General features: G+C 42.1%; 1 protein-coding gene across 2 annotated transcripts in view; it reads left to right on the top strand.

Annotated features, from left to right (window-relative positions):
- LOC115408739 (chemokine-like protein TAFA-1) overlaps window positions 1–3,526 on the top strand; it is a 30,270-nt gene extending 26,744 nt beyond the window's left edge. For both annotated transcript variants that reach the window (XM_030119646.1, XM_030119645.1), the window contains exons 3-6: window positions 18–158; window positions 2,114–2,238; window positions 2,430–2,518; window positions 2,662–3,526. In XM_030119646.1, coding sequence (XP_029975506.1) covers window positions 18–158; window positions 2,114–2,238; window positions 2,430–2,462 — 299 coding nt within the window. In that variant the 3' untranslated portion in view covers window positions 2,463–2,518; window positions 2,662–3,526. The remainder of the gene's footprint in view (window positions 1–17; window positions 159–2,113; window positions 2,239–2,429; window positions 2,519–2,661) is intronic.
- The last annotated feature ends 12,765 nt before the right edge of the window (window positions 3,527–16,291 follow it).

The raw sequence follows: 16,291 nt of genomic DNA, 5'->3' as shown, positions 1-16,291 counted from the left end.
TTTTTTCTCCTTATCAGAGGGGGGCACATGTGAAGTAATTGCTGCGCACAGATGCTGTAATAAGAATCGCATTGAGGAGCGGTCACAGACAGTCAAGTGCTCTTGTCTGCCGGGGAAAGTGGCCGGAACGACCAGAAACAGGCCTTCGTGTGTGGACGGTGAGTATTTCAGCGACTTAAGGAGCAGGAAAATATCTGCTTCTTACTGCAACATCAGGTTTACTGCCATCCTGTGCTTTGTTTGCATGAGGTAAAAGTATTTTCTTCTGAAGTAGGAGAATATTTTCCTTTTTTGATTTTTATTTATTTATTTATTTTTTACCTCTAATCCCCGTTAACATGTTCTGCATTGGACAAAAAGAAGTGAACAACCTGCCAGACAAAACTGCTATGTTTTGTAAAGATACAGAGATTTGTTGAAAGCTCCGAAAACCCAGAGTCACCCATGCAGCGCCTTGTCCCAAGTAAGATTAACATTACCTGGGATAATGTCACATCCAAATTCTGCTCCTGACAGACAGCAGAAGGCATCTGCAGGGGTAAGCTTTACTGCAACACCAGGCATGCAAACACAGCTGCTGAATGTAGCACAGCTCAGAGAAGAGTGGGGAACTGAAAAATAAAAAAAAAAAAGAAAAATCCCTCTGCAAAGCAACGGAATGAAAACAAAATAGGTTCTGATTAAAAATGTACCTAACAGCTTTTTTATTCGATGCTTCTATATCTTCCTCTGACAAATGCTTGATCACTTGTATAAAATTAGTTTTTTTGTGCTTTGGTCTGTCACAACTAAAACACATACTGGCTTTATGAAACCCTTCACCTGCAGCTTTTATCTTAAATCCTTCTGCAAATATTACTGCAATCTCCGTACAGGCTGGGGGAATTTGAGGTCTCTTGATGTCGGCTCTGACAGATTCTTTTCCTCTGTCACACACTACAAACCATTTACTGTCTACTTACCCTGTGTTTAAGGCAATTTTCTCCCCCGACGGCGGGAATGGGGTGTGCATTAAGTCGAGTCTCAGTCACACCTACCAATCCTCTCGCACAATGGAAAGCCCCAGTTTCACCCTCCACGCTCATGCATAACTGCATCTAATAAAGGAGCCGCATTGTAATACATACGTAATGTCAGGCAACAGTTGTGCTTTAGAGCAAGTTGTCCGGAGCAGAGGCGGGCGTGGAGCTAAGCGTCTGAGGCCACAGTGGTCTTTCAGATTACAATTCCCATGTGAGCAGTTCAGACTTTACCCCTTATTGAGAGTCTGTTTTAAATTACACATGTAGTATTGTTTTTTTTTTCCTTTATCTGGTCAAGTATGTAATCAAATCTGAGGTGTAGATTATTATGTGCACCTGACAAAATTCTGATCAACTGAGAAAAGAAAGAAAATTACATAAAAAAAATGGAAAGTACAGGTTTGAAATTATTGCTTTTTGTGAGGCAGTGACTGCTACCTTTCTACAGGAGGTGTGAAAGAGGTTGGTTCATTGTTTAAATGCGATCTTGCAGCATCCCGCCTCCTTCTGCATCGAATTGTGACGCTTGTCTCTGTAAAAGTGAGATAAAATGCAACAAGATTGTGCAGACCGAGGTCGCTTTGAAAAACATCAGATAATTATCCGATTTAGGACTGTATCTGGAAATGGCCTGGATTGGATTAAAAAAAAAAAAACTGATTTGGTTGTAGTGTAACATGACATCCATCTTCCATCCCGCCATTTAACTGGAGCCGGATCAAAAGCAGCACACGCCCTGGACGTCACAGGACAAACACAGACACACACTCACATCTGCAGACAACTTAGACTGACCGGAAAACCTCAAACACTTGTTTTTGAGGGAAGTTAGACTCCTTGAAGAAAATCGAGAATAATGCAAACTCTTCTCAGAAAGATTCCCCTCCTCAGACTCAAACCGGGGACCTTCTCACTGCGAGGCGAGATTGCCGCCCAGTGCGCTACCATGCTGCTCAGCGACACGTCGCACATTTTCCACACATGATTAAAACGAAACAAATCCAAACTGTCCCGCACCGTTACCTCTCTGTGCACACATTTGCGGCGGAAGTTACCTGCCATGCCATTTCTCTTGTCTTTGTGGCCCGCAGCATCCATAGTAATTGGGAAGTGGTGGTGTGAGATGGAGCCTTGCCTAGAGGGGGAGGAATGCAAGACGCTCCCTGACAACTCAGGCTGGATGTGCTACGCCGGGAACAAGATCAAAACCACAAGGGTAAGATAACCTCTCTTGACCGCGGGAAACAAGATATTATGGCAGGACTGTGGGAGAGGAGCGCGTAGCGGGCGACAGCCGCCGTGGCATCCGCAAAACAGCCCGGTTATTCAGATTGAATTTATGTGCAAATTGACTCGTTAAGGACACGGACTAACCCCTGGATTTCTCTCTTCCCTTTTTCTTGCCAGAACACTCAGCCATACACCACATCGACATATTAACGTTCTGCGGAGAAAGGAGGGAAGGGAACACCTCTGGTGCAAAGGTTAATTTGCAGGTCAGCCTCTTCAATTTTCCACTGGAACACTGGTGTACTAATTAATTTTCCTCCGCATTTTTAAAGGTCAAAAATCACGTTTTCTACTTATTCCTGTGATATTTACATTTTTTACGTCCCCGTGTCTTTCCTTCTCGTTTCAGCACATTCATTGGACCAATTATCACAAGAGACAATGAACCTATTGTTGCTTTAAGATATGTGAACACTTCTCAAATCAAGTGTATAAAGATGTAGAATACATAAAGCACATCCTGCTCAAGGCTCCTGAAAATACTGACGCTCCATGCTGCCTGTGGGGAACTTCATCATAACCTTGTAATGAAAATATTTGCATCTTTTCCTTTTTTCTTTTTTTCTTTTCCAAGAGAACAAAAAAAAAAACGCATTAACTGTCTGTACGTTTGGATTAATATCTGGAGAGTGTGTGACGTCCCTCCTCAGACATCAGTAAGACAGATGTCTACTGTGAAGCACCAAACAGGAGAGGAATATATCAAAGGACACGAGATGAGAAAGTACAGAAGCTGACAGCCCTCAGGATTTTCTTTTCTCTTTTTAATATTGTGGGAGGAAAAATATTGTACATAAACTGTTTGTCCTTTCCTGTGTACATGAACTTTAATGGTGGTGGTGAATCTTCCTTCTTCTTACCCACATGATGCGGCACAACCAAAGTTTGATGCGTTCAAGGACACAACGTTGGGATGAAACGGAGGAAGAAAATGTTTTATAAAAACAGCTTGTGCGTCTTGTTACATCTTACCATTTGTTTGTATGGTTCTCGTACGCCTCCGATCACCTCTTCAATGGCTTTACCAGTCAGATTTGGTAACGTGTCAGCTCCCCTGAACCCGATCGATTCACCAAAAATGTGATACCAGTAGGTCATATTCGATACTTGAAATGCCTTATTTGTGTTGAATCATCCTGATGATGACATTGTACATATGAAGCCATCTGTTGGTGTGTGCTGAGAATTCATTAAAGTCATTGTTCCTGTTGCTTACGTCAGTGCGTTTTTGATGATCAGTTAAATCTAAACGGAGAGGTTTAATACTTAATTAAGGATGAAATTATAAAGGACTATATTGTTTTCCTGTTGTAAACCATGGTATCTGCATGTATACATTCAATCATAAGCACAATCTGCTAAATTAATTCAACATTAGGGGCTTTAGCTTAAAAAAACTCATCACATCACATCTTTATATTTCCTGTTTACTACCTCCAAAACACCCATTTTATTGCCTTGCAGCTCTTAAACCTGGTGGGTGCAGTTCCTTGTTTTTGTCTCATTTACAAGTCAATAAATTGCCTTGTTCTTTTCTGCCTTTCGGGAATTTTCTAGATTGTCGTGTCACTAAACTGTCTTTGGAGCGAAGCGTTTGTGTGTTCAGTGTAGCTTACGGAAAACACATTAGCATACAACGAAACCGCCTTCCCGATTATGCTGCGACGCTCAATTAGGTTCCTGGCACATCACACGTGTTGTTTGTTTGAGACCGGCTGAGTCGCACAAGGTTGAGTAAAAGTTTGAAACGGCATCAATCATGGTAATTTCATGCTGGACATCAACAAAAATTTGAGCGAAAGCCAGCGCGGTGGACAAACATCCATCCATCCATCCATTTCCATATATTCACATATTCTAACTGGAAAGAGGCCGACCACACCTGGACAGGCCGCCGGTCGCAGGAACACACAGGAAATAGAGTGATCATGCAATTGGACTAAGCCTGCGTGCACGAAGTCCAGCGAGCGGCGCTCAATAAAGATTAAACATGTTCGATTATCTAACACACACAGACTAATCCAAAAATAAGGTAAAAGAGATAAGAGGCATGACAAGAAACAAGCCCTGCAATCCCTCTATATATTGCTTCAATTAAAAAGAAAAACACACACATTGAAAGATTAATACATCAAATTGTATTTATTTTACACTCCTGCAGTTTTTCCTTTTATTTCAGTACATATACCCTGTAAGAGTAACCATTTCTTTACCTTCATAAAGCAGCAATTTGCTCAGACAAGACAATTCCTCGTCCTTCGATCCTTCTACAGTCCCGATGCAGCAGACGACACGATGCTGCGTGGGAAGAAGCTAAGAACAGAAACTGACCATCAGGTGTGATATCTGAAACTGATAGTTTGGATGGCAGTTTGGGCAGGACGTCATCAAATATACACGAAAGAATCAACATTTCACCAAAGCAATTCAAGTCTGTGATCGCGTCAGTGATAAACATGTCAATGCGAGGACGGATGCCTAAGCTAATGTTAAGGTTAAACCCAGTTTCTAGTCTACTTCTTCATTTACTCATCTACCAAAATCATCTTCAACTCAACACTGATATTCTGAAAATCGATTCAATCTAGTTGATTGTGATAAACTGCAGAGCTACTAATCACTTATTTCATTATTTTCCATCAAGTCCCACTCGACCAACTAATAATATGAGACATATTGAGACAAACCGGCATCAGATGAGACTGAGAGCAGCACAGACGTGTTTCCACACAGGGAGTCGAGACAGCTGACGACACTGACGAATTAAATCATGGCGAGACACATGAAGGGTCGAGCAACAAAACACACATGTCACTACTGTCAAAACGCCATTGACTAGGAACACAACGGAAGTAAACATTGACATGGACACATTATTAACTTGAAAAATGAAAACATGATCCCAAACCATAGCCATGATAGCATGGAAAGAGCTGAAAAGATCCCAGAACAATATAGAACACAAAAGATAATGCAAGAATCATGGCAGAGAACATGCAAACTCCGCTAATCATCAGTTTGGTTAATCCAGTTTCAAGCAGTTTAATGGTATGGTTTGATCAGGATTCGACAAAAGTCAAGCGGCTGTTGTTATTTGTCATCAGATGTTTCTGAATCAGTCCTTTTTGTTTGCTTCTTCGACTTTCTGCTGCTCCCTTTTGGAGTCGTGGGTTTGATTGATCTCCTCCTGGTGTAACCTGAACAAGTGGCATCAGGAATGAGATTCGGGGATGACATTTCCCTCAGCTGACTTTTGCTCACTTCCCTAACTTGTAGCCCCATTCTTCTGATTTTCTGCCTTCCGCCTAATAAAGCTGCTGCTCCAGGAGTCGCAGCTGTTCTGGGCTGTTTTACCTAAAACACAGTCAATTATAGGACAGAATTTCTATATTATTTAAAAGCATCTATCTAAAGCATATTTAAACATAAAATTCAGAACTAAATACATCAGTGTTTGGTGACAACCAGCTCTTGATGGTTCTTAAGCGCTCTCAGACGGCGGCGGCTCCACACCTGTCTTGCACCTCAATGAAGCCGAAGGACGAAAGGTTTCTTCCACAGCTTAAGGTACTGGAGGTGCAAACGGAGGTGAGTGTGTGAACGGGTGGCACACACAACGCACTTTGTTTTTACCTGCTGTGTGCGAAGCCAGTGACAGTTTAAAGTGACACACCTGGTGACTTTTCAGTAAGACGAGCCAGGAGCTGTTGATGAGAGGAGAGGAACTTGCGACTTCCCTTTGTTGCACTTAGTGCAAGAAAAAGCAACACTAAACCTTTTCTCCGGTCGTAAGATGTCATTCTTGTGTCTCGTTAGAAGGATCTGGTTGAAGAAAGAATAAGAATGCTTTAATGGCTGAAATTCTTAGCCAGTTCAAACTAAAAAAAAAAAAAAAAGAATGGTGCATTTCAGCTTGATGCCAGAGATCATCAATTAGAGTTACTCCTGCTCTGTACACTCAGAATTACACACAGAGATGAATGGGGAAGGGGACAAGCCCTTGTATTTACAGCATTTTAATGCAGCACACAGCGGGACGCTGGCCATTGTTTCGGCCGCCTCGGTCCCTCGGGAATTACTCCAGGAGGAAGTGGTGGCTGCCGGAGCCGCGCGGGCCGTCATCCATCTTCTGGAAAAATAGCTGTTTGTCTGGACTTTCTCCTTGTTTCATTATTTCTACTGTCCAGTTATATTCACTTTTATTTTACAGCGTTGCTCGCCGGCTCATTCAGATGCACCTGAGCTGCTGTTTATGAGGTGAAAAATACATTCCAGCACTATTTTTTTTTTGTGTGTGTGCATATTTTCATCTACTTTCCAACTTTTAAAAAAGATTTTTATCCCCATCATTTTAACCACAATCTTTCCATTCAATTTGCGTATACAAATAAATGAGTAAATTCTTATTCGCCAACCTCCCGCACAGTTAAAATCACATTTATTTCGAAGGTATTAATCATATATAAAATAGTTTTTGAGTCTTCAGGAGTAGAATGTGAACACATTGTCATTTTGAAATAAATCACACCCAGACTGTACTCTATTGAGTTTGATAATGCATTGAGAGAGGACGAACGGTGATCCAGCACAAGTTCCAACTCCAAAAAGTACTTTTGTATTGTCAGAGATTTTTAGTTCCCGTCTGCAAGGATAAAAGAAGTGTGTGTTGTGCCAACAACAAAAAGAACTTTGTGTTACAGCTGCTGCGTGCGACACAGCAGTGAGTCGTACAGTCAATGGAAATATTGGATTTGAATATCGGCTCTGCCCTCAGGCAGGCGACGAACGTGAATTATCCTTAAAGAAGCAGCAAGCTGTGACATTACAGGTAGGAAAATAATGATCTCACGTTTAGTCTGAAGATGGTGCAGGGGAACACTACTGTATGTGGCCAAATCAAAGCCTCAAACTTGGAATAAATTTCAGGGTTTTTTTTTTTCTGAAAGACTCTTTGCCAAAAAAAAAAAAAAAAAAAAAAAAAAATACTAACCGCGCAACAACACACTACAAAAGCAAGAGGAGCACAACCCCGAAGAGGGGCAGGAGTTCAACTCTGAGAGAGACGCATGCAAAACTTCTCTGTGCAGCACCCGGAGTAATCTGAAGGCGCTGCTGCCAGTTGTGGCGCGCTATATCAGCAAACGCTGCCACAGTTTGTTCACATACAAATTGTGACTTTGACTTAGCGGAGACCTGTAATGAGTGGAGACAACTGTGTTTAGCTCGAACAAGAAGGGGCAAATTTCACTGTAAAATCCAGTTATGGGAGTCGTATCGATCAATGGCAAATTGCATCTGACATCTGAATAGCATGCGTTCGGTATTCGCCTGCTGTTTTTCTGCCCTTGGACACGTCGGCTGTTGGCTCCATCTGCACCGAGGATCATGCGGCATGAACACAGATGCCAAATTGCAGCACAATGTCCATCATTCATCGTGCCGAAATTATAATATTCAGCGCAGGCAACGCTGACAGCTGTATACGGCTATATGCGTCCAGGAACACGCCACTTAGTTCCTGCTTTATTTCTGTCAGACCCTCCACACTTCTAACTAGTAATAATAATGCTTTCTGTCAAACGTAAGACTGCTAAATGGGCATAATGCGTGCAAGATGGCAGCGAGCATGCATTCCTGTTTGCGGCTCTTCTGGGCTGCAGCTGTAGGCTCTGATGTCTCACATCACGCTGCAGAACGGCGAGAAATAAGACACGAGTGACGCTGATGTGCCCTGACTTCCTTTCATGACGCACTGGGGACGTCCTGGGATTCGAGGCTCCCATGGGTTTATTCCGAAGACACGTCTCATTCAAAACACTCTCGCAGTCAAGTCATGCTCGGCTCGGCGCGCTTGGAAGTCGCTTCTTTGTTTTCGTGACTATCAAGGTGCAACTTAGAGCAATGGGATATCGCGGTAAGGTGTTAAGTGTGAAATAGCTCCTATCAAGATAAAATCCCTGCACAGCAATAATTACCTGCTTGAGAGAAGATCAATGCCGGGGATGCTGCTTCATTAAAAGTGTAAAATCGGCCGCGTGACTCTTGCCGATGCGCCAAATACACAAGAAAACTGCCAGAAATATAATGAATGGCATGTAAAACATTTAGCGAAGTTAAAAACTTATCAGGTCCCTCTCTGCAGTTGTTTTTTTTTTTTCTCCCCGTAGAATCGAGCAATCGTCACGATTACCGAGTCTAATCACATCCTGTAACCAAGAACTGTCTCCACTTTCCCTGCAGGACTCTAGGATTTCAAAGTCAAGGTAACACAGACCAAACTGGATTCTAATTAAAGTTGACATCAGGTGCCTCGTGCTCCTTTCCCCCCCCTCCTCCCCGGGCTTTCATCTAAATGATTCATGCAGAGAACACCAGGCCTTTCATGCCGTTAGGTCCTCACAAAGGAATAACAACTTGATCACACAAAGCAAACATAGACAGATTTACAATGACACCGGCACAGTATCTGTTGCACTGGTTTATATCAAGTTATGTCAAAGCAATGCAGAATCACTCCGCTGATGGCTGATGGTTTTTGCAGGGATGCTTTTTGGAAAATATTCATGCTGGCAAACGGGTGAGCCCAAATCAAATCTGACTGCGAAAGATGTTTTCTCCTTATTGAATGAGAATGTATTACGAAGACAGAAAACAACAAAATATTTAGATTCCAGGTGTGGTAATTAAAAAAAACAACAAAAAAAAAGGCTTTAACCTGCTGGGAGCCTGATGTTATTTTGTTTGGAAATGAGCATGACAGGAGTACAGCGGCCATATGTGGAAGGCTGATCAGTGGCACTGTGGACGAGGAATTTGAACACTTCAACACGACTCTGGGAAAATAAAACCACACCTGCTAAATGTCGAATAAAAACTTAAAATTGAATCCTTCCCTGGAAATGCAGAAAATACTGGTAGGCTAAATAATTGCTGAATGGAGAAATGAACACTTGGAAGGGTTTTTTTTCCTCCCCTCTTATAAGTGGGAAGGGGATTTATCTCTGTGTGAAAAAAGCCTGCCTTGAATTAAAGATGAGCTCTCTCCTGTCTTTTGTCGGGCTATTGTGAACAGCACGGCGTATCGTACACAATACCTACAGGTATGCAAAAATAGGTCTGGTATAATGGTTCGGTTTTGTTGGGAAGCCGAGCAGACTTACCGCGACACGGAAGTGCCTCCAGGCTGAGCGAGAGGGCCGAGCGCTCTGATTATTTATGTTGGATTTGGGCTGGTAGTTCTGGTTTTTAATGTCTCACCTTTTGAAAATGAAAACTGTTGTGCCTCTGGAAGAAAGACTTTCAATTCCAGAGAAATGAGTTATGACCCATCTATTCACATGCTGGCCCCTCAGACATTCTTAGGTGGGGATAATATTGTGTTTATCACCCCGGAAAATGTCTGTCTGAAGATTTTTTTTATTTATTTATTTATTTTTTTGCGTCCGTGTGTTTCATGACAGACAATGACATAATGTGAGCGTCATCTGTCGAGGCGAAGCTTTCGAAATGAGCAGCGACCGATTCGTGTCCAATCCCCCCCCCCCTCGTCCTGGCCGCCGTGTCTTGCTGTAGGTTATTTTCTTCTCCACCACTCCGGCTTCATTCTCACGCTTGACTTTAATGGAGACTGGCAGTAAATCACAATTACCCATACAAGACACTTTAAAAATAGTTAAGGAAATTAGGGTGCCTGGATCCGAAAGGCGAGCGCTGGAACACATGGCACATGCCGAGCAGTGGAAACCAAGACAGTTCAGCCTTTTGAAACTCAACTATTATTTGAGACTGAGCCTCCTAAATGAAGCATGTGGGTTGATCACATGAGGAAACATCGATTTTTTTTATTTGCTAATTAATTAGTTTAGTGTTGGAGTTGAGTTAGAAGCCTGTAAAAGTAGCTTTTGCTCCTTTAGTTGAAGTGTAACATCAATATGTTTTTTCCAGGATTGAGTCTGTCTGAGGCAGAGCTTCCTGTCTGCCCCCAAACTCCCCCTCCTTTTCTCCTTTTGTGTTAAAATACTGGAAATGAGGGGATTAATTTTAGAGGGATTGTACAACAAACACATTGCTCATGAATGTTCAGGCTTATTAAAACATAAAGATTAATGAGTCAGTAGAGTTAATAATTATGGGCTTACGCATTGGAAAGCATGCATGATAATATTTCCACGATGCTTCCTCACTGTAATTATGTTTTATGCTTTGAAGGAGTCGTCTGACATTTTGGGAAGTGTGTGTTTGCGTGTGAGGAAATTTATTTTGGCAAAAAGATGACAAAAAATAGCAGCACATGCATCTGTCTGAAAGTGGTGGTGTTGGTGGGGGTGGGTGGGTGGGGGCGCATATCTGCTGCTCATCTCTTGTAAAACATCAGTCTTCATGAAGTCTTTTTTCCAAAATGCCAACCTGCTATTCTCACACCCTTCCAGCTGAGGCTGTGGGTGAAGACAGGAGTCACACACAGCCACATACTGTCAGTTCAGAGTCAACAATTCATCCCAAATCCTTGTTTTTGGACATTCGAAGGAAACCAGAGTACTCTGAGAAAACACGATCATGCATGGGCAGAACAAGCTGAGGATCCTCTAGAGTCCACTCCGCCGCTGATTAGTTATTTGCTTTCACACTTCATGTGTACAAGTAGACCATGTATGGAAATGTTTTCCCTGTCTCCCAATTTTTTGAAGTGTAAATGCATGGCAATCATGAAAGACACAATTAAATAGCCAAAGCCTGAGTTACATGCCTCTTTTTAATTTTCACAGTTTAGTTTTGGTAAAGCGTGACTACCTCCCAGTCAGTGCACTTGACTTGTTTTTATTGGTAGAAAATACTGAATTTCAACAAATAAAAGAAAAAAATTGAAAGCATCCTTTTTCAAACATGAGCAACTTTTCTAAGAAGTATTATATAGTGTTGTATATTAAAAGAGAGTGGTACTCAGTAGGATGTTGTACTCTTTTACAGAAATCCAGTAACTTGTGTATCATGTTTCTTTTCTAAAAGTGATTTCTTTTTTTTTTTAGGATGGAAAAGGTTAATTGTGGTCACTTTTAATGCTTTCCAACAGTTTGTATTTGATATAGAAGGCACATAAGGCTGTTTATCACACTTTAACATTTTAAAGTCTTGAAATATGCTTTAATCACACTCTGGGGTGGAAACTTTAAATTTCCAAGCATTTTTGATGAGTGCCCTTTAAAAGGTTAATAATATTTATTCACCTCTTCATTGATGATTTTAAATGCCTGTTGGAATGACATTACGTACTTTGACTGCGTACAAACCCTAAAAAGTGCACAACATTCAATTTGTCTTTTATATTTTCGTTAGAGAATGAAAGAAAAACACAAATACTTCACACATCAGCAGCGCAGTGCAGCCTTATTATCACTTGGCTGACGAAAGCAACGGCAAAGTGAAATTCGGTTGTTGGGTTTTTTTGTTTTTTTTTCAGCTTGTGGCAAAAAATAGACCAAAAAAAAAAAAATCCTTAAACAATAGAGGTATAAAATTTACACAACCAGAGAGACGTGGGGAGCGCCTCTGTATTGAGAATGCAATCCTCCTCACCCAGTGTGGGTGCGGGAGCAGCCATTGTTTCAGCGCTGCAGCATGCAGCAGGGAGGCTGAGCACACACCAACACACCACACAGACCTGATAACATTAATAGTGTCCAATTAATGTTTGTTCATTAAAGTATAATTGCTCTGCTCTTTGTTTTAATTAGGCGCAAAAAAAAAAAAAAAATGTAATCTCTATTCCAGATTGTCTGTATGCATAATGACGAAGCAAATAGATGAAACCTCTGAGCCATGAGGAACTACGTGCAGCTCGGCGCCGCTTATGTAGTTGTCAGCAGTGGGGTGAGGAAAAAAAGAGGCTAATTTAGCCCAGCAACACACACACACACAATATATATAGACAGAGAGTGTGAGAGAGGGGGAATCGTGTTTACATTTTTTATTAGTGTCAACTCCAGATGAGGGAAATGTTGTTAAAGGGGAATAGAACAGTGTTTCCATTATGTTATTCATGGGCCCCAGGACAGTTTATTTTCTATTAGTGAGCATGAGCTACTGTCCCCAGCAGACAGCCGCCAGAAAAGGAAGCTTTCCAACCACATATCACCCTGAAACAAACATCAAACTGGCTGCCAGATGTGTTATTTGTGAGTCGGCTTTGAATTATGAGAATTAGGTTTCAAACAAAAAAAAAAAAAAAGAAAAAAAAAATCAAACCTCCTTTTGTTCCTTTGCAAGAATTTTCCAAACACTGAGTTTATTTCTGTCTCATATGTGATTCTCTATTCATCTGCAGCTTCTTTTTTTTTCCCCTGTGCAACAAGTTTGTGATGAAAGTGTAGATCCTGTAACACACACACTTTAATTATCTCATTTTGATTGCTTTCATTTGGATTTTTTTGGGAAGTGGTTTTCGTTTTTGAAGCGGCGTGCTATGACAGACGCTGAGAGGGTTTTCACGAGAACACAGATAAAGCTGCTTTGATTGACTTTAAGAGTGTTTTAAAGATAATCGAGCAGCACAGCACGGCCTTCTTAAACTTTCTCAAGACTCTGCATGAGGGAGTGCGAATCGTTTGGAGTTTATCTGGTGCACATCTGATCTGTAAGTCACCTAATGAATGTCACACCGGCGCCTTTGAACGAGAAAAGCTGGGAGAGCTGCTGGTGTTTCAGGGGAATAGAAGCACAAATTTGGGAGTTTGTGCTGTCATTGTTGACAGAAACCCCGGTGGGGTGTAAAGTATTTTAGCTTATTTCAAACTTTCATTCGACAAAGTTCATTCATGGTGAGAATTCAAAGAATAAAATAGCTTATAAAAAAAAAAAAAAAAACATGGATTCACAGGGAAGGTGGCACATTATGTTACAATGTACAAATACGACAGTATAATCCATGAAGTGTTTACAGCAGTGAAAAAAAAAAAGAAAATCTTCATGCATGTCAAGAAGTAAACAGGAGGGAGTGTAAAGACGGCAGAATGAAGTGAGATATCAACTTTCTCTCCTGGACTCCCTGTGGATTCATCTTTTTCTCAGCATCCGTGGAGCTGCTGAGGAGACGGAGCTACACCAGTTGCTCATCTCTCCAAAGCTTTCTTGTCCAGGTCTACTCCAGCTTCAAACACAGCCTTTAACTGCAATGAGCTTTGCATTCCTGCATAACATGAAAAGCACAACGCCTGGTTCCGTGAGCGAAAACGGGGAAAAGACAAGTGTTGGGATTTTTGGAAAGCTCATCCAGCTCCGGAATTTAAGTTGCCCACTGATGGCAGGTAAAGTGTTTACTGTACTTCAGTACATTTGGCTGCTGGAGCCAAACTTCCCGGCAAATTGAGAGTCGCAAACAACCTCAAATGCATGTTTTTTTCTCACTGTGAGAGGAAACTTTAGTACCTGCACAGGGAGAACATGCAGATATAGCAGATGTTACAGAGATAATATCTAACTCCTGTGTGTGGAATTTCATTTTTCAGCTCAATTTCATCGGCCAGTGAAAAGAACGTTCACACCTGACGGGGTTGGGAACAGATTTAATGTTTATTCTACTCGGTTTGCGTCATTAAGAGGATTCACCTCACGAGAGCAGCTTCAGTTGTCAAACCTGAACGAGGCCGTGATTATTTTTCATTTCAAAGCCTGCGGTGACGGCTTCAGATTGGGTAATTTCTGACACTTCAAATCCTGAAGATATTGGGTTTTCTTCTGAGAAAAAGAAGGATTTGCAACTCAACACAACTGAGACGGTGGATTTCGTACTTTATTATACAAAAAGTGGAGTTATATACCGGGTAAATCTATGCAGTGGGAATGTTCTGAAATTAATACTGAGTCGTGGTGTTTCGGTGCAGCGGGGTATTACAGCACCTGTTACTTCCTAAACCGGTTCATACACTCACATGGTGACCGCCACCGAGTAATGTTACTAACTGTACAACGCAGTATGCTGCAGGTAATTGCATTTTCCTGAAAAGAGCTTCTATTATTATTCTGTCTACCTTTCATGTCACAATTTAATAAGCCCAGTTTTACATGTAAACACTACTGCCGGGGTTCCTCGTCCTGTGCTGTTGCACCGACGCCAGATGGGTTTTGTAAAACGGTCGTCGGCTGCATCTCCAGCGTCCGCCGCGACGATGTGACACACGCGACGGAGACACTTCTGTCCACAAAGCTGCTGGAGAGAATCACAGTCATGAGAGAACAATGTGTCGCGTGTAAAGAGATTAGATAAAACTCGGTGACATTTCTAATTTAGAAGACGGGTTTTCCTCATAATTCCTGCAAATTTGAACACTGTCTCATTATTTTCATCCATCTTCTGCACCGGTTTTATCTGCGTTAGGATCATGGGGAGCTGGAGCAGATCCCGGTGGTCTCTGCACTGGAGGAAAACACAGGAGAACGCATAGATTCCCACCTACCAGCAATTTAGAGTCATCAATTAATTTGACATGCAGGGTTTTGAGTTATGAGAGGACGCCATGCCTCCACAGGCAGAAGATGCAAACTCCTCACAGATATTGAACAAACCCAGATTAATCTGTGATTCTACATGCTAACCAATCACCATTTCTTTCTTTAAAATGACATTACCTAGCTGTTTTGACAGAGCGCCGCTGACACTAATCAATTAAAACGGGATTGTTTACACAGCAAGCCGATGTCCAAGTGGTGAGGAATCCTGTCACGACCGAAACAATCACTGAAGCTTAATTTTGTTACGCCGAGCAAACTGCTTATAATTCCGCCGCGTTCAACCGGCACAGCATGTGGCTTTCATACAAGCCCTTCCTTCCAGTGACTCGCAGCCCCTGCATTTGTGTTTATTACGTTTCTTCTTGAAACGTGTCTTCTTTGCAAAGGTAAAAAAAAAAAAAAAAAGCAAAGTGTGTGGCTGAACCCGAGAGATAAAAGTGAGGCAATCAGGGTGGGTCCAGGAGGAATATTATTCATACAAAGAGTATAGCTGATGAAGTGGTAATAACAGCAAACATTCTGTTTCCGTTAGCGACGACAATTTGCTCGGAGGCAGAGAATCGCCGACGTTTCTCATCATTACTATAAGCGGAGTCCCCTCCACAGGAACACTCAGTTTCGAGAGACAAACAAAAAAAAAAAGCATGATGTAAAGACTCTCAGCGGTGGAGAAGCTCCTCTTCTCTCTTCTCTTCCCCCTTTTCTCCCCATGATTAGCATTTCAAACAGTCCTTGTTTTGCATCGGGGCTTCATGCTTGTGTGCATGCCATCACAGCCTTGCAGGTGGCGGCCTGTCCAACCAGCGGACTTGAAAAACAGCCTTTGTGTGTGTGTGTGTGTGTGTGTGTGTGTGTGTGTGTGTGTGTGTGTGTGTGTGGGGATGAGTGTGTGTGTGTGTGTGTGTGGGGATGAGTGTGTGTTTTTGTGTGTGACTAGATGCATTTCGGTGGTGAGTACTACTCCAAAGGGATCTGACCTCTTTAGGAAAAAAAAAGAAAGAAAGAAAAGAACTCAGAGTAAGCTGAGGGACAGCGTTTTCTACAAATGCTAGATAATCATAAATTTCTTAGTATTTGAGGTCTTCTGCTTTGATCGCCGGCGAGAGTCACAAGCCACCGACTGGATTCACTCTCGGCGCGCCGAAAATCCACAAAATCTCTTTTTAAGTGTGTGCCAGCAGGCCCATCCAAACTTTGATTGAGTGCATCGCAATGTGCTCGGCATATCAAGCACACAAACACAGCGACGCCGGCCGGAGCGGAATCCGTCCGCGCCGGACGGGAAGAGGCGTGGTGTGGCTTTATCTCGCTGATAGATTGTCCACTCAGCGGGATTAACACGCAGCAAAAAATTGCTCCAAGACAAAAGTGAATTAAAATAATGAGTTCTTGCAGTTTTAATGCTGGGCCAGAACGTATCTAATGAGATCAGTATTGTTCTTTGCTCTATCTGACGCTGTCCTTGGAGTCCGGCG

The sequence above is a fragment of the Salarias fasciatus genome, chromosome 20, assembly GCF_902148845.1.
Source record: "Salarias fasciatus chromosome 20, fSalaFa1.1, whole genome shotgun sequence".
NCBI classification, from domain to species: Eukaryota; Metazoa; Chordata; class Actinopteri; order Blenniiformes; family Blenniidae; genus Salarias; species Salarias fasciatus.
The sequence above is the reverse complement of the archived record's forward strand: the minus strand, read 5'-3'. Positions and strand labels throughout refer to the sequence as shown.